The sequence below is a fragment of the Grammomys surdaster genome, unplaced genomic scaffold, assembly GCF_004785775.1.
Source record: "Grammomys surdaster isolate TR1022 unplaced genomic scaffold, NIH_TR_1.0 126051, whole genome shotgun sequence".
In the NCBI taxonomy this organism is placed as follows: domain Eukaryota; kingdom Metazoa; phylum Chordata; class Mammalia; order Rodentia; family Muridae; genus Grammomys; species Grammomys surdaster.
Genome location: NW_021620862.1, coordinates 2,813,930 through 2,839,237, shown reverse-complemented (window position 1 = coordinate 2,839,237; position 25,308 = coordinate 2,813,930). Strand labels below are relative to the sequence as shown.

At 39.6% G+C, this 25,308-nt stretch overlaps 1 protein-coding gene across 3 annotated transcripts in view; it reads right to left on the bottom strand.

Annotated features, from left to right (window-relative positions):
- Sdccag8 (serologically defined colon cancer antigen 8) overlaps positions 1–25,308 on the bottom strand; it is a 213,391-nt gene that overhangs the window by 87,827 nt on the left and 100,256 nt on the right. For all 3 annotated transcript variants that reach the window (XR_003709718.1, XR_003709717.1, XM_028755297.1), the window contains exon 13: positions 20,620–20,762. Coding sequence is in view for 1 of the 3 variants with exons in the window: in XM_028755297.1 (XP_028611130.1) it covers positions 20,620–20,762 (143 nt within the window). In the remaining 2 variants the exon portion in view is untranslated. The remainder of the gene's footprint in view (positions 1–20,619; positions 20,763–25,308) is intronic.

Here is a 25,308-nt window from a genome sequence, read left to right as displayed (position 1 = left end):
ACCAACATGTGTCACTGGGTCATCTACCTCCTTATATGTGTAGCTGTTAAAAAATAATGTTTCTATAATACAGGGATCATTTATTAACAATAGGAAAAAATGTTAAAATCCTTTAAGGTACTGATCATTTGATGAGCTAGTTTTATTTATTTATTTATAGATTTATTTTTTTCTATTTATATGAGTACAGTGCAATCAACTGTCTTCAGACACACACTAGAAGAGTGCATCGGATCCCATTACAGATAGTTGTGAGCCACCATGTGGAAGAGCACCCAGTGCCCTTAACCACTGAGCCACTGCTCTAGCCCAAGCTAGCATTTATTAACGTTTATCATAAACTTTCTTTCCATTTTTTATACACTCCTCCTACCAAACCCATTAGATAGACAGTCTTAGTGTTTTCATTTTACAAGTAAAGAATCTTAAAGGTTATATAATTTCTCTCAGTTGCTTAGTTAAAGGTATAACCTAGGACTCCCACATACTCTGCCTCTGATATGCAGAGATTTGCTTCTCTTCAGTCACTCATGAGAAATGCAGAGAAAGCACAGAGGGTTAAAAAGACTTTGGGATCTTATTTCAGTCATCCACACATGAGTCTCATGTAGCACATCCTGAAGGTAAAATAGTTCCTCCCACTTTCCTATCTGTCCTGGATGTTTCGGGCCATGTCTTCCTAGTGTATACCTCCTGTGCCAAGAAATACACCACCCTCTGCAATAACAATGAAAGGTATCACAGACAGTCTCTGTCTTAAGATGGTAAGACTTCTAGGAAATATTGTTATGTACATCCATTTGAAACTAAATACACAGGGAACTGACTTTTGCTTGCTCAAGAATTTATCTACAGCCCCTGGAGGGTGCCTAATACAGTTGTATAGTCAATAAATACTTAATGGACAAATAAACAGATGAATGAAAGACTGTTAGGAGAGCATCCCAAGACTCTTCCCAGATACATGCCCTTTTTACTGACTAGAAAAAGTGATGAGAGAATTCTCATATTAACTAAGGATTTAATTTTGCTTTATCACCATTATTATTCCAAGTAATAGCAACACAAATCAGTCATAGCCTTAGCAGACTGCGTGCTATTTTCCATATTTTGAAATGAACTGAGTGACTTGGCTGGCTACTGCCAACAGCAGTTGTGTACTTAAATTTAAGTAAACACACAAAATTTGAAGAGGATAACCAGGAGAGATCCAGGTTCTGTAACCTTCTGTCCTTGGTGGCATCCCCCATCTTTTCTACGATAAATTGCTTTCATTCTCCTCGCTGGAAACTGTGTCAGGACTTTAAGTGCAATGTGGAGGTCTGAGCTTCAGATCCAAGCATGAGTCAGTTCTTGGAAAGAAAGCAGAAACTAAAAGGAAGTCAACTTCTTTCAAAGAAATATACACAAAGGAAAGGAAATAGTCAACAGACATCTCTGAAAGAACATCTTCCTCCAAAAATGTTCTTACAGCAGTCCCAAAACACTTGAGGACTCACCTTCAAGGGAAAGCAGGAGGTATGCGTATCTAGATAGTGTCTGTTGGTATTAGACACGTTGTACTCACATTCACTTACAAATGTGTGTGTGTCGACACGCGTGCACGTGCATGTGTGCGTGGGTGTGTACTTGTTTGTTTGTTGTGTTCCCTCATACTAGGAAGAGCTCTAACACTGAGTTATACCAGCCCTTGCTTAGAACCAATCTGTAGACTAAGTGGCTTCATTCAGCACATGACTGTGCCTTCTGTTTCAGAAGACACAGTCAGATACATTGACCTGTCTTTTCTTCCAATGAATTCAGAGATATGGAAGAGATACTGTTGCTTTACAGGAAGTATCTCAAGCTTGAGGTATTAAAGTATTTCCTCTCTCTCCTTTAAAAATATTTGTTTTTTATTTAAGTGTATCTGTATGAGTGTATAGCATGCATATGTCGGTGCCTGTGGAGGCCAGAACATCAGATACCTGGATGCTGTAGTTACAGGTGGCTGTGAGCCAACTAACAATGTGTGTTCAGGAGAACTTGGATCTTCTACAAGAGCTGGAGGCTCTCCTAGCCACTGAGCCACCTCCCCAGCCTCACAAGAGGACTTGCTCAAAGCCACCTGTATAGCTAGTTAACTAGCAGAGCTGGAAAGAGATGTGTCTTCCACTCTCAAGTCCAGCGCTCTTTCCATCCCATGACACCCCCTTAGATTTCCTCAAACAGTGTAATACCCATCCACCAAACACTTCGGCAACTTCTTTATGAGAAACACAAATGTACCAAGATGGGATAATGCACTAAGGACAGACCATGTCCTGGAAGAATTCCTAGTGTAGTCAACAAAATAAATGTTTTTATTCTTTAAAGTGCAAAGCTACCCGAGTGCAGTAAGTATTGAAGTAGGGCTAAATTCTTACTGTCACTCAGGTCTATGAGACAGGAGTGAGGGAGAGGCTAGTGACAAAAAGGGGTGCTGCCAGGAGGCTTACACAAGTAAAGACTTACAGTCTGAGTAGATCTTGAACTTACAAAGGCTGGGAAGAATACTGTGACAGGCGAGTGGGCAGCATGAGCACAGACCCGGGGAAGAGGACAAGCCAGGTGCCCAAGGAAAACTGCAATCATCTGGCACAATCGGAGGCTAGAGTGTGTATGCTGTGGGATAGCAGTGAGCAGTTGGTGGAGGGGAGATTACTGAAGAAAGATGAAACTAGAGATGGAAGCAGGAGCCAGAACTTGAAGCTATTTTTAAGGCCCTCATCCCGAGGGAAATAGGGAGCCAATGTAGGCTTTTAAGCAGGAGAGTGTTGTGATCACACCCGTGCTTGAGAAAGATCACTCTGGCGGCAGTGAGGGAACAGATGGAGAAGGGACAACATTAGAAGCAGGAAAAGCACTTATTACTACAGCAATAGTAAGAGCAATTTCTACAATGGCTTCTTTAGATGTGGTAGGAACCACAGGTATATACTTAGGCTAAATGGCCATCAAATGTGTACTTGACTAGTTTCTGTTTTACTTTCTCTCATTGGCCCAGGGCAGGAGTGGGTGGTGATGCATTAAATGACTGTTGGACAAAGTTCCCATGAACTGTATGCACTTCTATGGCCTGTTTTAAAGTACCACGTGTCCAAATTTCCACACTAAAAACTGAATACAAATCTGCTGCTACATGAATTAGTTAGATGATGATTTTTGACTTTGCATCTTCACATCATCAAAAATTCCTATTTTCCATCTATAATTTGTCTATGTAAGATTTGTCAGTCTTTGGTCCATTTATGTTTTTTTCCCTGTAAAGTATCAATATATTCAGATATTAATCTATCTGATGAATAACTTCAAATCAGACACTAATGAGATCAAAATATATGGCCTTTCTATCACCAAATAAAGGATATACATCACACTCAAATAATATTGAGCACTGAAGAGTTCCTGTTCTGCTATTAAAATATTAAATTAGTTTATAGGATATAAAAACACATGGAAAAGATTCGGGATCATTTATTAGCCATTAAATTTATTGGAAAATATGCATAATAGCAAGAATTAGGTAAATTTTTGTAATAACTTATTTATCAAATATGACAGTAATGCTTATTAGTCTAGAGTGTCAGGACAGATATGTTTCACATTAGAATACTTGCCATTTTCAGTAGAAATATGTTTAACATATATTAACTATGCCAATGCTTTCTTAAACAAACCACACCAAATTCAGTGCTCACTTTCAATGCTGGGAGGATGCTGTGTCACTTGCCCACTATGGAGCTGAGAAGTACTACACTTTCATGAGTGGCAATGAAACTGAGTGTCTTCAGATTTCCACTGTCTCGTTCTCCACAAAGAGGTAAACATTGTTCTTGCCTCCATAATTAGGATGTCATGGTTTGACATTCTTTCTGCTTGGCTTCGGAATACCTGCTGGTGACAACTCTTACCTCCATTCTTCCGTCTTCTCTACTTGACAATGCAGGGGCTCAGTGGTCTTCTACTTCGCCACACCACCTCACAGTCTAACTTCATTGCCCCTCTTGCTACATCCTTCTTCTGTCTCCATCTTGATGCCCTGCTCCTTCATCTACCCTAAAGCTATTTTCCAACTCTCTTCTACATTTCTCCTCGTTAGGCATGTCTCAAGAAAAGGAATATAAGCAACTGAAATCCCATAAATACCTGTGAGAACAGTGGTGGGCTTTGAGCTATCATCTCTTTATCTCTACTGATAGTAGGGTTATGGCATTCCTTTGAACACAGGAGGAAGAATTTAAGTAACTAGGTTCTGATGTCTGTGAGGCCTGGCACCAGAGTCCCTTGTGTGTAAGCTCTGCGCCCTAAGGAGGTCTAACATCCTACTCAATGAAAATAAAAACGGGGTCCTTAATAGTTCCTCTCCCTATAGAACTATTACACATACAATATTTTTGGTTTGATGATAACATAGTAAGTTCAAAAATAGTAATTAGTACAATCATTTATTTCTTAGAAGATGACTATTCAAAGTGAAGTAGTAATTATAATAATCTCAAAGATAATCAGCTTGAGGAAAATAAAACCTTCTATGTTGCAGCTAACAACTACATAGGAAAGGTATATTGAACCACAGATGTGCACTTGAGCTCCAGGATACACCTGAGCCAAGGCGTAAGCCCTGGCTCTTCTCAGGACTGTGATGTCAACATGGAACTTCCTCATGGTCAGCCTCAGTGTTCTCATTCATAAAGTCATACTGGGATGCTGTGGGGCCTCTACAGGAAGCAGTTAGCAGTGTCCAGTCTGGGTCACCATTTAAAGAGTGTTGAAATCTGAGTAATGGACTAACATCTAGTTGTTTTTGTTATCAAAGTTACTTTCAACAACTTGTAACATGTCAAAGATGGATGGTAAGATCTAGAATCTTTGTACTATCATGCTGGTACAGTCTATCTGCTCTCTTATCTTATTCCTCCTCAAGGGATGGTACATCAGAACAGGAATAGTCAAAATGAGGCTTGGCTACTGCCAACAAATTATAATAAAGCCAAAATTACTTCATTTTATTAAAGGACCTTGTAACTTATACAATATAACTGTGTCTATGTTATGTAACACTGGGAAAACTTAATGACAAAGTCTACAGCTAGCAAATGCTAGTATAGGTGGCTACTGAGCATCTGAGATGGGGTTAATGGAATGGCCCTGTGCTGTGAAACAGACTCAGATAGGGAGAGAGCACAGCAGGAAGGAAGAGAAAGAGGCAAAACATGTCTTTAATAATGTGTTATCCTGATCACACATAGAAATGATACTATTTTCTAACTATCAAATTAAATAAACCACACCATCAAAATTAATGATACATACTTTCTTTTATTTAAAAAATGTGTCTATTAAGTGTACATGTAGCTTATTTGAAAGTTTTGCTTTTCATATGTGTTACATGTCGGTGTATCTAAGGATAACCTCCTGGTCTCCCTCCCATATCAAAGCATTATTTTTAATCCAGTGTTCCACAAGTAAAAATAACAGTACTGCTAAAATATACTAAATGCATATACCTTCTGAGGGCATACCTTCAAAATTCAAAACTTTATAAAAAGTAAATGTTATTAAAACAACATTCTTTTTAACCTTGAAAATGTTCTCACTTAAGTCAGTTGTTTCTTGAAGGGAGAAGAAAGGACAATTCTACGAGAACAGGGAGAACAGCTAAGGGTGAAGAATGTATTACATCATATGAGATAAATGATGAGGCTGGCAAGGTAACCCAGTGGCAGACAGCATGCCTGACATGTGTGAGTTACCTCCCAGTACCACCCTTAAAAAAATAAATGGTATCTCTTTTGGTTTTTGTAAATTAAATCTGGTTTTAAGTAACTCTCAAAATAAGCCTTCACACTTAATATTAAATTACAAACCAAATTACAGAGTTATTCAACTATAGCAAGATATTTCTGTACATGGATGCAAACTCATATACAATTGGAAAATGTTTAGCATTTGATCATCTTTATTTTTTAAGTGAAAAGTAACAGGTTATCTGAGAGTTTTCTAGGGATTTCTGTACTCTATTTCTAGCGATCATGTTCCCAATCTTTGTCATTTGTTTTTAGTAAGAAATGAACTCTTTCCAAGTTCTCCCAGAAACCATATAGTTATTAACCTGCTAGCCAGCTTAGTGAAGTACCCCTGCCTGGTGAGTTAATCTTTTGCCTCCTAGTTAAATCTCTTCTTAGCTGCACCTTGAGGAATACAAATAAGCCACTGAATGGTTTCAAACTTCCATAAAAAGCAACAGGGTTGAATTTCTGGAAGAAATCTAATTTGAAAACCCAGAAAAGAAGGGGTTGGGGAGCTAGGACCACACAAATTCCTCTTGAAAGTCCCAGTTTCAGGCATCAGTATCATTATAAGATGGCTATCTGTAGAAAACTCACTGGTAGAGTCTTCTTGTAGTAAGGATAAATTATAGGCAAGTATTTGCAGAGAATTAACAGGCAGTAAATGCAAAGCTCTTGATTTTAAGAGCTTGCATACTGCTCCTGATGTGTTCACTTCTGTGTCGTACGCACACACAGACGGGAGGCTGGGCCACGGCTGAAGGATAGGGAAAACATCTCACAGTACGACTCAGCTGTCTAACCTTTTAAGCCTCAGGCAGAGACTGTTGACAGGTTCATAGACCAAAGTATCCATACTAATGCTTTATTAAATCTCAGAATCAGATTTGAAAAGTATCTAAATTCACCCAAATGCCCCCTAATTATGTAAATCCCAATGTTACCTTCAAGAACAATCATAAAAGCAAAATTAGGACAGAAAGTATGGAATCTTTCGGGTGAGGTGACTGGTGTGGGTGGAGGAAATGAACCTTCAAACCCTGCACCCCATTTCAGAGGACTGGCTAAGCTCAAAGCAGATGGTATCACCTTCCTTCTCTTTCTATGAGATGCACAGCCGAGCACACATGGACTGGCTAGGGGAGCAGGAGCTGAGATACAATGACAGGGATTTAGAACAAATAATTACCATACGACAGTTTATAGGTGTCCTACCATAAATCAACTCAGTTTTTCCTGTGTATTTTTAAAATCTCCCTTCTGGTAGATATGTAGAGAGTTAACAGAAAGCTTTCATGAGGTATGGGCTTTTATATATCTACCCGATAAGTCACAATGCCAATTAGTCTAAGTGAGTAGAACTTGAGGAACACAGGAAGAGCAGTATAATTGCTAAGGAGATGCTCATTCTATCCACTGCTGCCACTAAATAACTGTGGCCTTGGACAAGCTACTTAGCTTCTATGCATGTCAGTTCTCAGGTATTACAGCAAGTATTGGATTAGGTAAATACTTTTACTAGTCCATTCATTTAATCTTAAGGCTAAATTTATAACTGTACAAATTATAATAATGTTTTCTAGATAATATGGACATAGATACTGATACAAACTTTTCTACTACCGTGTCCAATATCTGTGGAGAAAAACTGTGGCTTCTTCATTTTAAAACTTTAAGTGTTGCCTGGTGCAACTGGAATAGAACACGTGCTCAGTCAATGATGTTTAACAGCAACCAAGCTGTTGTCTCTTTATTGAAGGAAACCTTGCAAGACCCCCTTAATGAAAGGCCCTGGATGAACTACCCTGGGTACCACAAACTTGAACTACTTGGGGGCCTCCAGACTTAGTAAAATGCACTCTGCTTGATGCCGACTGCTCTGGGTCAGACCATGTGAACACTGCTCAATTTCCTGAAAACCTGAAAGTAGCCATCCATTTTTGTTGTCGTCTCTGAGATTGCTTCCAGTAGCTCCTCCTCCACTGGCATCTTCTTAGCAGTCACATAATGTAAGAAACTTTTCAAATAGTGTGGGAGACAAAGGCTCATGTGAGCAGCAAGCATTGTAGGAGCAAAGGCTATTAGCAAGGATGGAAGACAGTTTAATTTTAAATTGTCCAAGAAAACAAGAAAGCTCTCTCCTTCTTGGCCCCCTGTATGTTAGTTCTGTTTCAAACTGTACCTCAGTGTGCAGGTGTCTGCTTGTAAGCAGGCTACTGAAGGCCACAAAGCCAGGGCCACCCCAGCAACAGAGTGGCAGTTTATGGCTGACAAATGTGTATTTTCAAGCACTCTCCTCACTAAAATAACATACTGGACTTCACAAAATGAACAGAGACTCTGAACAAGAGAAAACAACCCACAGCATCTATCCTAACACTGCAAATTCCTTGGATATTACAGATGTCACCCAACACTGCATGCATTTGCTTCCCATATGTGAACAAAACCGAAGCATCACAAGATGAATTTGAATTGAATGTTAACCTTCACTTTATTTATTTTTTCTTTTCTTAGCTGATGACACAATTTTAGTAATATCACAACGTAGCTTCTGGCTGGTAAAAAAAAATAAATTAATGGATAGATTTTAAAAAGCTTGGAGACTTAAAAAAAATCCACCAACTTTCAAATATCTATACTTGATGGTGCAAAGAGCCAAGATGAATGTATTTCAATTGCAACTTCCAAACTAAACTCACAAATTACTACCATTATGCTAAGTGTTAGCTACCCCACTGTGCAGTTTTGCTTTGTGAATTTTTACCTTCCTCTATGAACACTTTTAGCCACGGATCGCACAGCCTTTCAATGTTTTCTGCCTTTTCCTTTAAATAAACTGGCTGTGGCTCCTTCCATCTGGTTCCCCTTCCGTCAGCAACCCTGCACCTGTTCACACCTCCTCTCCTGTTGGATTCCACTGAACATTCCCTCCTCTGCCAGGGCTATTCTGGCACTGGCAACCTTTCTGTCATTCAATCCATCTGTCAGAAGTGAACTTTGTTTACCGCGAGCTTCTGCTTTCTTCTTCAAGAAGCAAAGCCCCTCAAGGTCATTGTCAAGTGAACTGTCGGCAGGGACTGAAATCCTCTCCTGCCAGCAGAAGACGGAGTTCTGTTGTGTAATTCACTTGTGAAAATTACTTTTGGGTTCGGGAAGACAATAATTTGGAGTTAAAGTAGTAAAGACAGGGAGGGTGTTTTAATGATCGTTTGTAAAAGCAGACAGCTGATATGTATTTTCTTCATGTGTGTCTGCACTTCTCATTATACTGAGTAGGAACTATATGCATCAGAAGCAAAATAAAAGTTTTAAAGTGAAATCAAAATATCACAAACAAGATTACATGATGTAAAAATTGCTCCATAGTATGCAGCATTAACTTGAAGGATAAATATTTTCACTAATGAATTAGCCAAGGGAGAAAGTATTCCAATTAAGACATTTTACACTGAAAGGCTTAGAATGTGCAAACATGTACCATTTCGATAGTAAGCTAAGGATTAACACACAGCTCGATCACTGCTTTGAAAAACTTATAACCCAGAATATACACATCAAACCACACACATTTTAAATCTAACACTAAAAAATAAGGTTCTGCTTAAATAATAACAAAATAGAGGCTGCCAAGTGAACACACAATCTACCTAAGGAGGTGTGAGCTGCCTGACAGATAAGCTCTGTGAAGAACAGCAACCCACAGGAATGTGGGAACTGGACGTTCAGTTGAGTCGACTGTTATCTTCAGCTACGGGATACTTGGTCTCACAAGACAAACAGAACCCTCTCAGATTTAATTGCTTACTAGTATTTTCAGATACTATTATTGTCCAGAAAATTAAAAAAAGCAGTGACTCTCTTCAATTTTATGAATTTAAACTTAACAGGAGAAGCTTTTTTTTTTTTTTAAAAAAAAATGTAACCAAAGCCTTGTCACAAAGCACACCTAAACACAACATGAAGGCACTCACTCAGGGGCTGTGGGGATGGTGCAGGACCACACTGAGATCTAATCAGGTCTCAGATGCTGATGTTAACCAGAAGTTTGCAAATTTTTTATAAATTCCTTAAAAACTAAAGAATTCAATCTTTTCTTTTGAAAATTGAAAGCAGGTTTTATTTTTTAACAGTCAAGAAAACACAGGGAATTTAAATTTTAAACCTGGGGATTTTGATTGGTTAAATATGCACAATTTATAAAACAGATTTTTCTCAAAGCGGTTTTCTGGACATGTGAAGAAAAATCATTGTGTGGCTAACTACAAAGCCAAACAAAATTTGCAGCTTAAAATCTAACTGAAGTGATATTTTTAGCACCAAGTCCCAATATACTACTAACCCTAAATATATTATTTAAATCCTTCTTGTGTAATATGCAATAATGTTTAATATATGGATTTTGTACTCAAATATGAGCTCAAAGGGGAATATCCTTTTATCTCTCTGAAATAGAATTTCTACATAGTTTCTGCTTTATGTGGAGAAAACTTCAAAACTGATGTGCCCAGAAAGCCTAATACCTTCCTGGATATTCTTTCTCTTTGGGGTGATCTGTGTTTGATGGGTGTTTGGTCATCTGGATCCCTGCTTCGGAACGACACTGAGTTAGTACTGGTAAGTAGATCCTGTCGGTGGTAGAAATGCTACATGAAAGAAACCAGCATTAGCAGAATGCTAGTCTAATAGAGGCTGCTTGCATTTGCCCCTCAGAACACTAAATTAGAAAGACACGAAACTGTCCTTTGGACATTAATAGATTAAAACAGAAACAAGTGGGAATGATCACTGAGCACCACTGTACCATCACTTCCCGCCACACACGGGTGCCTGAATGCATGCTCTCATACACGGCTCCCTTCTAATAAAGCATTCGGCAAAGAAAAGGAGGCAGCATCAGGGCTACTCTTGCAGAAGGACACACTCAGGAATTCAGAGAATATTTGCTTGCCTCATACTCAATATGTTTATTTTATCTTTGAAATAAGAAAACTAGGAAGGAGAAAGTTTCGTTTGATAACAACACCTGAGACATAAATTCTACAGGAAAAAAAAAAAAAGGCAGCACACTTATGTTGCCAGGTTGCAGTAGAGACGGGGAAAGCCGTTTCTAAGGGCATTACTAGGTGAAGACAGAGCTGATGTCGTTCACATCTTTAATGCCAGTTTTCCTAAAACAGCATATGGATGTAGGATGCAAGGTAAAACATTTAAGCTCCTTAATAAAGAACTGATGTTCGCTTCTCTTTATTCTGAATGCGCCTAGCTGCTCTGCTTTTCTAAGAACTACACAGGCTGGAGACACTATCATTTCCCTGCTTTATTGATTTCTGCCTGCCAATGTTATTTTGACAACAGAGGATATTCATTTTCACCCTTTTTCTCAGTTACCTTTAGGCAAAACCTGCTTTGAGACATGAAAATATTGCAGTACTGTAGGACAAAGACCTGGGAGGTTTTCATAGACTTGATGAGAGGGAAGGTGGGTTTGCAAGATTCTGTTAAGAGTTAGAAGAGACTAAATGACAACTTTAAATCTGCCACAGTCATTTACTAATGTGCTGCTATATCAAATAAGTCTGATTTTTTTGACAGCACCAAATTAGATTTATTGCAGAAACTGCTGCATAAATAGCATATGGCTATGTTATACCACCTATTTCAAATCCTGGTAATGTTCCCCCCCCCCAAAATGAATAATTTGAGCCAAGCTATAAACCTTCTGGGGAAAAAAAAGGAGAAAGAAAGATACAAGTTTGAAAACAGATGTAGGAGACCTGAATCTCATTGTCAAAGTCATAGCATTTGAACAAACGTGCTGACCTAGCTGGAATGACGGCCCCTCGATGCACAGTTACATTTAACAGGTTGGCTTCTCATTTTTGCACAGTAATTTGATTTTTGTTTTAAGGTTTGGGCTCTAAATTATGCTTAGATTTTGTTGTTCAGTCCACAAAGACACGAAGCAAAAAAGATGAGCAAGTGGCTTTGAGTCAAGCATAGCTTAAATCAGATTATTAAAAATTATTAAGGAGAAATGCACATATCACCTAGTTGTTTTTAGCTTTCATTTGTGAGAGATTTATGTGGTAGAAATTATACTCGGAAGTCTTTTCTAATTTTAAGTATAGTCCTGATGCTGCAAACTGTGGATAAAATATAGAGAGTGATTACTTGGCGTGTTACAGTGGAGAAGAGAAGGGCAGAGCCACACATGCTGCAAAAATCAAAGTTCCATGGAAGCTGACATTGAAAACTCATGCAATGAATTCAGAGATGGACAGTTCCTCTGTTCTCAGTCTCTCTCCAATACCCAACCCCACCCCCAAGTTTGACACTCAATTCTCCCTTTTGAACAAAAGTTTCAGTGTGCCCATCAGTGGGAAAGGCATTGCAAGGTCTTTGCGCAGACCAATGGGCACACCACTGCACACATCGTGGCACTGAGCTACCCCGCAGGCTCCCTCTCTGTGGTCAGTCTTCCCAGCTGCCCTATCTGTTACTGTCTGATTAGTTCTGCTAAGGAGCCCCTCCCCTGCCAGCTTTCAGTGCCATCTGTTCTACACAAGATGGCTGCTGCCCAGCAACCTAACACTGCCCTCCTACCTGGCACCCGGCTACCATCCTTACCCCAAAGTGCTAACACAGGTTCTCGCTGCTGGCAGAGTCAGGGTTTCATTACTACTACTTTGACAAGTGCAGGGTTGTTTGTAATTTCTCTTTTATCCTGATTTTGATTGTACAACCACCTCCCACTGATTCAGTTTGCTTCAGTTTTGTTGCTCACAGATTTTACTCTCCACATTAATCTCCCTCTGGCATGTTACTGCATCTGTTCCCTTTTTTATTATTAATTTTCAAATTCCCACCATTTTTGACAAAAAGGAGGTAATCTACACTCTGTTTCTGCCCATTTCATTTTCTTTAATTTGGAAGATAAGTATGAAAGCATGCCAAAGAAGTTAATTCTCCGTTAACAGTTTGTTTTCTGGCATCCCCAAGCCTTTGTATATGAAAGACAGATAGGGATAAATGTTGATGGAATCACAGCAACAGAGCCGAACCGTTCCTGACTCTAATGAAAAGCAACCACGTAAGGCAGCATCTACGACGTTTGTTAGGGATATGAGTTGTCTCCGGCACCATGACTCCCTCTGCCTTTACCAATAATTCTTTGTGAAAGTCAATCTGGGTGCAGGATCAAAATTTGGGTTCCTCTACAGTTCTGACATGGGCTGTCTTTTTGCTGTAGATGGATTTCATTATTCCTTAATAGGACTATCATCCTTTCTCGGCCGAAACACTGCTGACCAATTCAACCACTAAGGACTCGGAATAGAAGTCTTCTTTCAGGGAGAGAAAGAACCCAAGTGCCAGCCGTGCTCACAGGAGAACTTAAGGAGCCCGGGCTGCACCACTGCTGCCATTAGCAGAGGACCATATCAGGAAGGAACGGATGTCATTCCTTCTAAAGACAAAGGCTAACTAAGATTAGAAAAAAGGAAGTACTCTCTGTAGCCTTCATTTGTCAAGGTTATAACCTTGCCAAAGAGGGCTAGCTAGAGTCATGGATCATGCCTTGAACTGGCCTCAAGTTTTCTAGACTGAACATTGTGATGACTGATTATTATTACTATTATTATTATTTTACATGAACTCATTTTAAGGCACTGTAGTCTCTGAACAGACAGAAGCACAGCCCCTCTCTCTAATTTATGGAACTCTGTGATAGCATGATTTTACATATCGATACATCCTTATCAAGCCTTGGCTACACTTTGTAGGAAATGAAGGGCAGTTGACAGAACAAGGGTGTGTCTAAACCAAGCAAAGCCAGCCTGCTGAAGCACAGCAGATCAGCTTCCGGAAGGCAGGCGAGGTCAACCTGCTTGCCAGTCTCCTGCCCCTCCACATGCACCACTAAGGACATGGGACTTTGTGTTTAGAGGTCATGGACAAGTAGAAGTGCATTCAGTTAAAACTGCCCTTCTACCTCTGGGTCCATTCTTTTAGTAAATCTTTTAGTCAGAAACAGGCTCCAGTAAAGACAACAAAGTTTTCAAGACTGACTTCTTAGAGTACCTTCTCTGGAGAAGGAAACCTTCCTAGACCTCAAATCCCAAGCAACCCACTTTCCTTTCCTTGTAAACCCCAGGACATGAGAAAGATACTCAGTGCTTTCCACTGTGATGGGAAGCATGCTAGAAGCCGCACAGAGCCACCGTGAAACATCGATTTCACTTAGCAAGATGTCTGCCCGATAGGCTGCTCTCGAACGCTGCTTTAATCTATTACTTACCACTTGCTCTGAGCTGAAATTGACTGGATTCCACTCCCACCCCTAATTGCGGGCGAATATGGTCTAACTGTGCAGTGTGTTCCCCATGAGGCTGATTTCAGTCTGTCAGGTCATGGAAAAGACTGAAACATTTCCCAGCCTCTTAAACCATCTCAAGTTTCTTAATAAGCTTCATGTCTTGGATTTATCAATCAGTGACTCACTGTGTAATAAGCATGTAGTTCTTAAATAAAAAAGGAGTGCTGTCTAACAACTGACCTACTAAACAAATCCAAGGAGGAGGGAGGAAGTGGCTGAGAAGACATTAAACACCATTAAGCCGATGACTTGTTTCCTTCCCTCCATCTATCTTACAATAACATGGGAGGACAGAGCTTTCTTTTAGAAACGCTCTGATTTGGGAGCATTATTCTTACACATGCTGCTGCCTTCCCCCTTCTATTTTCACTGAACTTGATGCTCCTTGTTGTTGAGTCAGGCAAGTGGTGTGGGCAATACTTTCTCGGTTTCCTCTGGGCTTCTTCAGGAAATGAGTTGGCTGCTGCCGCCATGCTCCAGGCTGCGGGCCTGTGCGGCAGGGGAGAAGAGCATCCCCAGCGTCAATTTTCATCGCACACACATGTGGGCGTTGCAGAACTGAGAGGAGTGAGCCAGGGAACATTGAACAGAACCTGCAGACACACATTTGCTGGCAGCCTCTAACTCAAGCCTCTCTGCCCCGGGCCACACTGAGACCAGGGGAGAGAGCACGCACAGGCGGTGTGGGGTCCACCAGAGCAAAATGGAATGCCTCTGTTTTCCGGGCTCTTTGACAGCTGACTTTCCCTGATACTGGGTGAGGGAGGAAAAGAGGATGCAATTTATAACAGCACCAAGGCCATCTATTTTTGAGCCTTGAAGATGTTGGTTGCACATATATTCATTTAAAATTATTTTTGACACATTCTCTGCTTAATTTATTCATGAAAGGAGTACAAGAGGGGGAAATGAGCTTAACTTTTAAATGGAAACTTTAGGCTAAAAATTCTTGAATAAAACTCAAGAGGAAAAAACTGAAGTTAACCATGTAACATAAAGAAACACATTGATGCTACGTGTCTTCTTCAAATGAGTCCAGTGGGGCTCAGGGCCTGGACCTAAGCTAATTGATAAATGCTATTCTTTCTCCTTTCCCTCCCCCCCCCACTAGTAAAGAGCAGAGGTAAATTTATGCTAAACACCTGATGCCAAGATTGGTGTTGAGGGACTGGAAATAAAGAGAGGGCTTGGCTCTGGTCCCTGAGCTTAGATTTTACAGCCCTCGAAGTCTACCTAGCCCTAAATTATGAGTTTTTAAAAATTTGTATTTGTTCATCTTTATACTTTTGTGAGTGTGACTGTGGCATCTACTGGCCGACCTCAAACCCTCCTTCTCTTTCCCTTCTTCATTGTAATGACAAGCTTCCCTTACAAGACTCATCTTCTTCATCTGTTAAGGGATGTTTTCCATCTGACTCTAAGTTAGCACTGAGACTCAAGAGCATCTCAAACTTCCTGAAATCAACCAGGTTTGTTAGGGCTCCTGACCATTTGAAAATCACTAGTTTTGTAAAAGTCTGATACAATAAGTATGTATGAACACTAATGGAACTGCTTATCAATTTTTTTAAAAAAAAATGATACCCACTCCAGTTTTAAAAAGTTCACTCATTACCAGTTGTTATTTAAATTTACATAGGTGCTATGGCTATGTGTAACTCAGTGGTCACTGTGTACATAGCATACATAAGGCCCTGAATTCAGGCCCTAATACAAAGTAAGAAAAGAAGAGAGGACGAAGGGGAAAAGAAACATGTCTATAGATAGATATTTTAGTTTCTTTACTGACACAGTGTTTATGTTTCTCACATCATAGACTAGCAGCAAGCAGACACTGCTGTACGGAACCAGGCAGTGTGCGGCACATGCTCAGTGCACTCTTGACTTATTGCTACTTGCAGTCAGAGAGTTCATTCTCTAACATAAACAACTAAGCAACCTTAGGAACTGGCCATGCCTTTTTGGATTTACATTGGCAATGGGCAATATCAGGCTCAGATCAACATGAACAGAGAACCTCTCTTTGTTCCCTCTTCCCACTCCAAACTATTTCTCAGGCAAAGGAAAAATTAGTGACCATATTTTAAAACTGACAGGGACAATGGAGCAGACACCCATCTGTTCTTTCTTTACCCAGGGTCCTTCGTACCTTGCCCCCTAGTGATATAACTTCCTCCTGGTGAAGTGTGACTGTCCCCTGGCTCCCTAGGGCTCCCCTGGGCTGCAGACCACCATATTCCCAAAGCACGCATATGCATCTAAGGGAGTGATCCTGCAATTGAAGAGTTTGAAAGTAAAGCTTGGGAAGTCATAATCTTGAAATTTGAAATCAAAGACTCTCATTTATCTTCATTTTCAGAATGAATGATTTGATCTGTGAGCTAGAAAAATCTGAAAGAACAAGCCATCCTCAGACAAGGAGACTTAGTTTGAGCAGTCAAACTAAGTCAAGAAAGCATTTGTAGCAATTATTATCTGGAAGCTGAATGTCAGTCACTTCAGCTTCTAGAATGCTCTAGAAAGTCTTACTCACCTTTTGTTCCAGTAAACCTGTACATTACAGTAGGATAGCCTTATGACTTCCCTGCTGTAGTTTTTCCTCAATTTCAAAACAATATAAAGACTGCAACCTGCTATCTGTTTAGGTCAGAGGTCACTCTTCCCATATGGGTCATAAAAGTAGGTCAGGGTAACATGACCATTTATTAGTCTCTCACTTAGATTGCTGCTCTGAGAATTCTTTGAAAATTTACTAATGTAAAAGGGGACATAAGGAATTTCATGATAGTCACACTGATAAAAGCAGAAGTCTACAGGTTTAATGACAAGCACAGCACATCTCCCATTAGTACTTAGGGTGATTCAGGTCCAAGGCTTCCTACAGGACTTTCCCTCTAGGTCAAATATGAAGAAAGGATTCAGAACTAAAAAGAGGGTATGTTACTAAGTATGATAATTATGTGGCAGAGTGCCCACCACTGTGAATAGTAAGTCACACAAACCTTCAGAAATGGTTGCTTTAGAGTTTTTTTTCCAATTAACCTGACATATATACGCAAAAGTAATCTTACGGAGGGATTTAAATCTTGTAGTTATGTAGATGTCTGATCTATTAAAGATAAATATGTAAAGGGATTTCAACTTTTCTCCTTCCTCTTGACAAAAATGAAGTCCAAAAGAATGTTAGTCTCATTATGAATACTTTAATGGCCAATAAAGGGCTAAAAGAAATGGCCCTGATAAGACTCGAATGTAGTAATGGATATTCCTATCCGCACACAAAGGATCAGTCAACACTTATTTCTATTACAAGTCAGTGTTACTGTTTTTCTCAGATGTCTTTTTGGAAACAATCATATTTATCCATTTCCCTAGTAACTAACATAGACTTACAGGCTAATGAATAAGGGATTAGCATGACAGGCAAATTACTGGGGTTCAAAATCTGTTTCTATAACATATTTACTTGTAGAGAATGACCTTAGATTTTACTTCTCTATCAAATTGAGAAAACAGGAGCCTCTATCTAATGAAGTGTCCACAAGCACAGCATAGCTGGCCTCCTGGCCAGTTCCTAGAGCATAGCATGATGCTCAGTGAGCTCCAGTATCTGCTGTTAGCTTTATTCTAAAGCTATAATGGGGATCATGGCACTAAACAGAAACTAAAATGAATATACTCTTAACCCTTAGAGGAGATTTCCCTCAAGGGGATGGATGGAGAAATCAAGAGAAAGGAGTTCTCTGTTCTATAAGGAGTCGCCAGGCAAGACTGCAGCAGGGAAATTAGGATTCAAGGAGATCCTGAAAAGAAGATAAGGCTACTGTTAGGCTAGAGGAAGCCACTGAGGTATTGTAGAGAATTGTGAAAGGGGAAGAGAGCCCATCACTGTAAGGGTCACTGCATCTGGCCTAATCTGGCTAGAAATCAGCAATAAGGATTAGTGGGGAGGAAGTGAGTGGGAAGGCCTGAGTCTCTGAGTGATGTGGACCTTTGTGACGGATGGCCCAATGGATGTCATGGACAGTAAGGTGGCAGGCAAGATGCTGTAGATTTGACTCATTATTTCACCAACATCTCATAATATGGTCTTCATATTTATTTTTAAAAATTGGCTAGAATGTGCCACTCAGAACGTTGGAGAGTGAATGGGGAATGCTTACTTGCAGGGTGGTTCTGTACTTCAGCTGGTGTAGCAACACTAAATGAACTACACTAAAATGAAAGATGACCTATTCTCAATTACACTCCTGCATAGACCAATGGTGAGGGTAAAAATTATCTCTATCTATCTATCTATCTATCTATCTATCTATCTATCTATCTATCCATCCATCCATCCATCCATCCATCCATCCATCCATCCACCCACCCACCCATCCATCCATCCATCTATCCATCTGTCTATCTGTATATGCATAAAATTCAGCCCAACAGCTAAGGATGAATTTCAGTGTAAAGGAGTGATGTATCTTGTTCCCTGGATTTTTAATTGTCATCTTTAAATTTTTGATTTTTGGTTTTATATCTAACATGAACAATAAATGAAACATAAAATGCTTATAAAAAGCACTACACTTAAAAGTAGTCACTTTCTATAAAGTGAGCTTGCATCTTTGTAGAATTTGTGCAAGTGAAGAACAGCAGAAAAAGCTTCCCATGGAAGCAGGCACAATCTTTTCTCTTAAGAACAAAGGACTTAGTTACCACACGTGCACTGCAGCAGTGACGCTGGCGTCTCAATATGCTCTCCTTTCGGGAGTTGATCTTGTCAAACGGTACAGTCAGACAGTGCAGGGAAACTCTACAGACTTTCACTCCAGAAATTAACAAGAGAGAACGCAAAGGGGCAAAAGCGGCACTAATATTTATCCATCAGTGCTAGGTCACACCAAGACAGTAAATGCTCCCCACTTCTGTGGCTTAGTAGTGCTTAGCACACAAATGGTTGCTTCTCAATAGAAATCTGACAGTAAAGGAAAACTAGCAACATTATCACGATAAAGCTAAAGTTTCAAATTTTGAGGATTAAATAACCACAGGAACTGGGCTAACAGTGCGTTTTCAGTGCCACAGTGACAACGCTTTAAATGTGCACTAAAGGAGCAGCTATTATTCTGCAATATTAAGCATTTTTTCTCATAAAAGTGTTTCATCTGTTGGGGCTTTCCCCAGGGATCATACATGTTTAAGTGCTTTCTTTTCTCTCTTTCCTTTTGCTCTCTCCTCTCTTGCTGCTTAAATCAGAAGGTGTCAAACCATTTGGAAGATTATCATAACAAAATGTTTTTAACAAAGTTTGATTTTAACAGAACTGGAGGCATCTTAGCAACTAACCCAAAACTTTGGGAGGTTCACCAACCTCTAGGATATTTTTTTTCTCCAAATGCAGGCTGTTAGAGTAGTGCGTTTCCCCATCTGTCATCAGGCCGTGCTCAGAATTACATTGTCATATTTAATGCAGAGGGGATCGCTCCCCTTTCAGAGTTTAAATGCAACATAGGACTGTAATTGGAAGACCAGTGTTTTCCTATTTTGTAAATTAAATTAAATATCACAAACTTACATGTGTATGTAGACAAAATTCCCTCTAAAAACCGAGGAGACACTCTGAGAGCTGAACAAACTCAGAGCTCAATGCTAAACTGAAAGCTACACTGAGAGCTTGGTAAGAAGTCTCCGAAGTGCTGAGTCTACTTCTCTGTCTGAATTCTTTCTGTGTATGTCTATGTATGTGCATATGTATGCACGCATGCATGTGCATGTGTGTGTGTGTTTTTTAATTCTGCAAACTCACTGTGCTTGCAACCTAGGGTCCTGTTTCAATTTTGAATGATCTATATGCTCACTGAAGTTTACAACAACGAGGAATGCACCACAGCACATATCTCATGATGAAAGCACTGCAATTAGAAACCTTGCTGCAGTGACGTGCTCATAATGTTCTGAAAGCAAGCAGTCCCAACCAATTTCATATCTAATCTTACAGCTCCTCCAGAAACACAGCCCTTAGTTTTGTATCAACTCCATCTCAGTCTGCTCTTAGTGTGTCTCTTCCTTTTGTCTTTTTCACCACTGACAGAATCTCATTATTTTCATAAATACATTTCCTCATGGTCTTCATTTCAATATTTTTTATTAGACATAGAATTAGTGGTGGCAGTGGTAGAAATATATCATTTGCTTCTACTGATAAGGAATCACTGGAACATTTGAGCACTGTAGACCAACGCTTTTGTAATATACCAGTGATTCCCTGCCACGCTCATCATTCACGAGTCTGGCTGTTTTGCTTGCCACATCTCCACTTTCAGTAATATGCCTGAAAGCTGTGTATGAATTGAATGACTAAGAATAACAACTGTTGGGAGCCTGTGGCAGAAAGCGGTGGGACGCACTGGGTGCTGAGTGCATAACGTGATTAGAGCATACCTGGTGAGGTGCAGTTGGCGCTCTGACTCGCCCAGCAGCTCTGTGACTTGCAGGCACTCCTGCCTGGCCCGAGCTGCCTTCTGCTGCTCCTGTTCCACGTGCTGTCTGCTTTCGCTCAGTTCCAGTCTCAACTTCTCTATTTCCTTAGGCAGACAGAGGAAGGAAAAAACTCATATCAAATATATACACTGGAACTCAAAACTAGCTACCTTTCATTTCTTACACAAATCAAAATACAATAAAAAATCATTAGAAAATATAGACTAGCTTAAGTTCTACAACAGAAAAATCACAACCACAAATTGACATAAATGAAGTAACTGTGGATTATGAGAAGTCTGATTTAAAACATGAAACAGATGAATGTAAATCCTGAAAATGATTAATATTGTACTTTCATGCAAAGGCTTGTTCTCTTTAAAGAGTAACGGCACTCCCTTTAAAATGTAATATATCATTATTTAAGACATATGATCAGACAAAGGCAGTGATATAGATCAATATATGACATTTGTACTTAAAAAGACAGACTTACAGTTTTATTTGGATGCCATAGAAGCCAAACTAAAGGTTCAAACAATTTGTTTTTAAGAAAATATGAAGTGCTAGTGAGGCATTAGCATGCTGCTTAATACTATTTATAAACAATTTAGGGACAGACTCAGCCTGAGTACATGAGACTTCGGTGCTTACATATCAGTGTCTGTACTGACAGGTGGGCAGAGCACGCCAACATCACCGGGCATGGACAGATGCACGTATGAACATACACAGTAGCTTATTACTGGGTTTGAGGAAGAAACTCCTTCTCTTACCAATACTCAAATGCTTCAAAACAAAAATAACTTATACTGTACATATTTTTGATAGTTTGTACATTAAAGTAAAAGTATTCATCACAGAACATCTATGACATGAAGCAAACTAAAGGAGCTGGACATGAACAAATTAAACTATAAAAACAGGAAAAACTAAAGGCATATTTTCAACTTCATACACAGTAAGCAGAAGCAAGTTTGCTATACAAATGCAGTATGCTTTCATGTCTGACCAGACACTTTAAGTGCAGTATTTACACAGGTTTAAAATGCTCTGCTGTCATTTACCAATATTCTGAGTGACCTCCAGCTACATTCCATTCATTAACTACGATAAAGCAGCTGGCTCATTTCTTTCTTATATTTATAATGCTATTTTCACTTTATCCTGTCAACATTGTACATTACAATAATATGATAAGGTAACTTGCAGTAAGTTCTTAAATATTATTTTATTTTTTTAAAAAATCCATAATTTATAGATACACTACTTTCATGCAGAGTAGGTTTTTATATATTTCAGATTGGAATACCAAAACAACCCTGATTTATTTCTTTAAAATATTTTAAGTTATTAAAGTTATGCTGACATTTTCACAATCTTACAATTAAATAGAGTTAAAGATGTGAACATAATAGGAAAGTCAGAAAGGTTTATTTACCTAGAGTTTATGAAATTAGGAAAGAGTAAGTCTAGAATTGGAGTTATGTGTTGGCATTAAAACTTCAAAACATCACTCAATATTTGCTTTTACATCATGCTATTTATAAAAATCTGTGCTAAATATGAACAACCCAGAGAACTCCCAGGTTTTCTGAATTCAGCAGGTAAGAATTCAATGTGGTAGTTGAGACACACACATGAAGACAACTAACATACAACATATACACACCCAAGGAAACAAATAAACAAAAAAGCAGCAAATGAGTTACAGAGAACACACATGCGTCATAAAGCATGGACAGATAGATTAGCATGGGCAGAAAAAGTAGAGACAATGTGAAGCCACCAAAACCCCATGGCTGAGAGACAGGATCACAGTGTCAGACACAGGGACTGTGGGTCATAATTTCTTATGGATGGCAGGAGACAATGGCTTAAACAGATATGCAATTTGAGAAGGTTAGTTTTTAAAACTGAATCAATGTGTATGATCAACTTTAGGTGGCAAAGAATGACAGATGAGAAACTCTGGACAGATAGCAGCAGCAATAGTCCAGACAGGAGAAGCAGAGAGACAGAAATATAAGAGAAAAATGGTGGGTTTGTAGAAAAAAGGAGATGTATCCAGTTGGGGAGATATTGTGGTGAATAATGTGTTTGTGATACAAACCTGAGGATGTGGGCTAGATTCCTAGACCCCACGGAAAAGCCAGGCCTGAAGGTGTCACCCAGTAACCTCAGAGCTTAGAGGACGGAGGGTTCTAGGAGTTTACTGACCAGCCAGTCAGTCTACTTTACAAGCTTTGGGTTTAGGAGAGACCCTGTCTCAGAGAATGAAGTGGGGGGCAATACAGCAAAATACCTGATATTGACCTCTGACCTAGACACCCCCCCCCACACACAAAACCAAATAGATACACTAGTGTATTTCTCTAAAAGGACAAAAAAGAGTGACACAAAGAAAACAAATCCCAAACTTCCTTTAAAAGAATAAATTCACTCTGTAAGCATTTCTCAACAACACATGTACTTTATACCATTTTAACTTGACAGCAGCTGTTTTGATATTCTCACATAGTAAAGTGGCTGCACTAAAATTCAGTCAACCTATAGCTAAGAACAGTTTCAAGAGCCCACACAATGAGAGCTTTAGCGCTCTCTGCCTCTGTGACCTTGGACAAGTCACTCAGCTCTCAGATACCTTCCAAAGTGAAAGTGATGACTGACTGGATCTATCTCATCAGACTACAGTGAAGACAGAAACAATGAGTTCAGCAAAGAATGACCTGGCTAAGGTCACATGTCTGTCCCTGAGCACTCCTGATTGAGGGCTGAGTGGCCAGCTCAAAGTGAAGCACCTGCCCAGAACATGTGAAGCCCTGGGTTCGAATCCCAGCACCACTAAACAACAAAGCAATTTAATCCAACAAATCTACCCTCTACTATAAAAGCACTATCTTGGTATAAAGCAAATAAAAATTTATCTATTCTAATTTCAAAATGCAAAATTCCTTTTTGTTAGGAAAATGGAAAACGGCAGCCTGCTTCTGATTATGTGTGCCAGCAAAGGAGCTCACTGGGACAGATAATCAAAACCAACAAATAATCTCACCAGCTGGATGGAGGTTCAACACTTAGCTCTCTGAGTCAGGAAAACCTGCCATGGCACCAACTCCAACAGTTAGAAGAGAAATCTCTTGCCAGAAATGCCATGCTCCCACTGGCAGGATAACCCTGCACCTCACCCAACTAGGTCAGGGCTGTTTCCTGGCTGCAGATTAGTGGCTCGGGGATGAAAGACCAATGGTGGTCATAGGCCAAATGTACATTCCTCTCAAAGTACACTATTAACCTGATGTCTGCAATGCAGTCTGACACAGCCATCTTTTGGCCAGCTGGGTTACAGGAGGTCCACATAGCTTTACACCTCACCAAAAGGCATACCTCAAATCAGAACCACCAGAGCTGCAAGTGGAGCTCACTGTAAAACACTAGCCTAGCCAAGCAATACCAGCCAGAGATACTATCCTCAGAAACAACGGAATAAAACAAAATAAAAACAAAATAATGACTACAGTAACCAGAAGGACAAAAAGCTGTTATGAATGGCTGTTTTGAACTTCTGGTTTTTGAGGTCACAGACCTTAGGGGAGAAGTCACTACTGTCATTCTGCTAAATTGGCACATTATCAAAGGTGTCTGGGCATTTTGCTTGTATGTTCATATGCATGCCATGTGAGTGCCCGGTACCTGCAGAGGAGAAAAGACATCCAGTCTCCTCCAACTGGAGTGGGGGCTGGGAACTAAGCTCATGTCCTCTCCAAGAGCACTAAGTGCTTCTAACCTCTGAGTCATCTCTGTAGCTTCTATATTCATATTTTAAATGGCATATTACTATTTCTTGATTTATAATATAAGAAATTAACTATCATCTCTTTACTAGGCAATATAGTGACTGGCATGTAGTTACAGCCTTAGCTTCTTAGAAAGCTGAGGCAGGAGGACCGCTCAAGTGTAGGAATTCTATGGCAGCCTACACATTATTCTAAAGATCCAACTCATACCCTCAGATAAGTTTAGTTACAAATCAATAGTTCATTACTGATACATTACTGTTTCATTACAATAGAAATTTTTTCCTCTACTGAGACAAGCATTATTTTTGAGTTAATTTTCTTCATTAATGTTTTATTATTTGCGGATTAACAGCCTAGTATTGTATATGGGGATCACTGTTTGCTTTTGGGTTTGGTTTGCTTTGCTGTGGAGGCTGGCCTCAAAAATCTAAGAAGCAAATGATCCTGTCTCTATAACATAAATACCAGGAAATACAAGTGTATCTCTTCACTCTGGTTGCACACTTAAAATAATTTATTCTTCTAAGTAACTGATATTTCTCCACAAGTATTAAACATTAATAGTCAAGTAGTCAACTAATAACATTTTCAAATTCTGAAAGATCAAAATATATTTTTTAACTAACTTCTGACCCTTTCAATCTGTTTTATATCAATTCTTTATGCCTTCCCTAATGCGCCTTAAGAGGTCCTTGTTGGTCAGGCATAGTAGTACATGTGTTTAATCTGAGCACTCTGTAAAGTCAAGGCCAGCAAGGCTCGCCTCCCCTCAATAGAATCCCTACTTTCCCTACGAAAGGAAACCTAAAAACACAAGTGTGTGTGTGTGTGTGTGTGTGTGTGTGTGTGT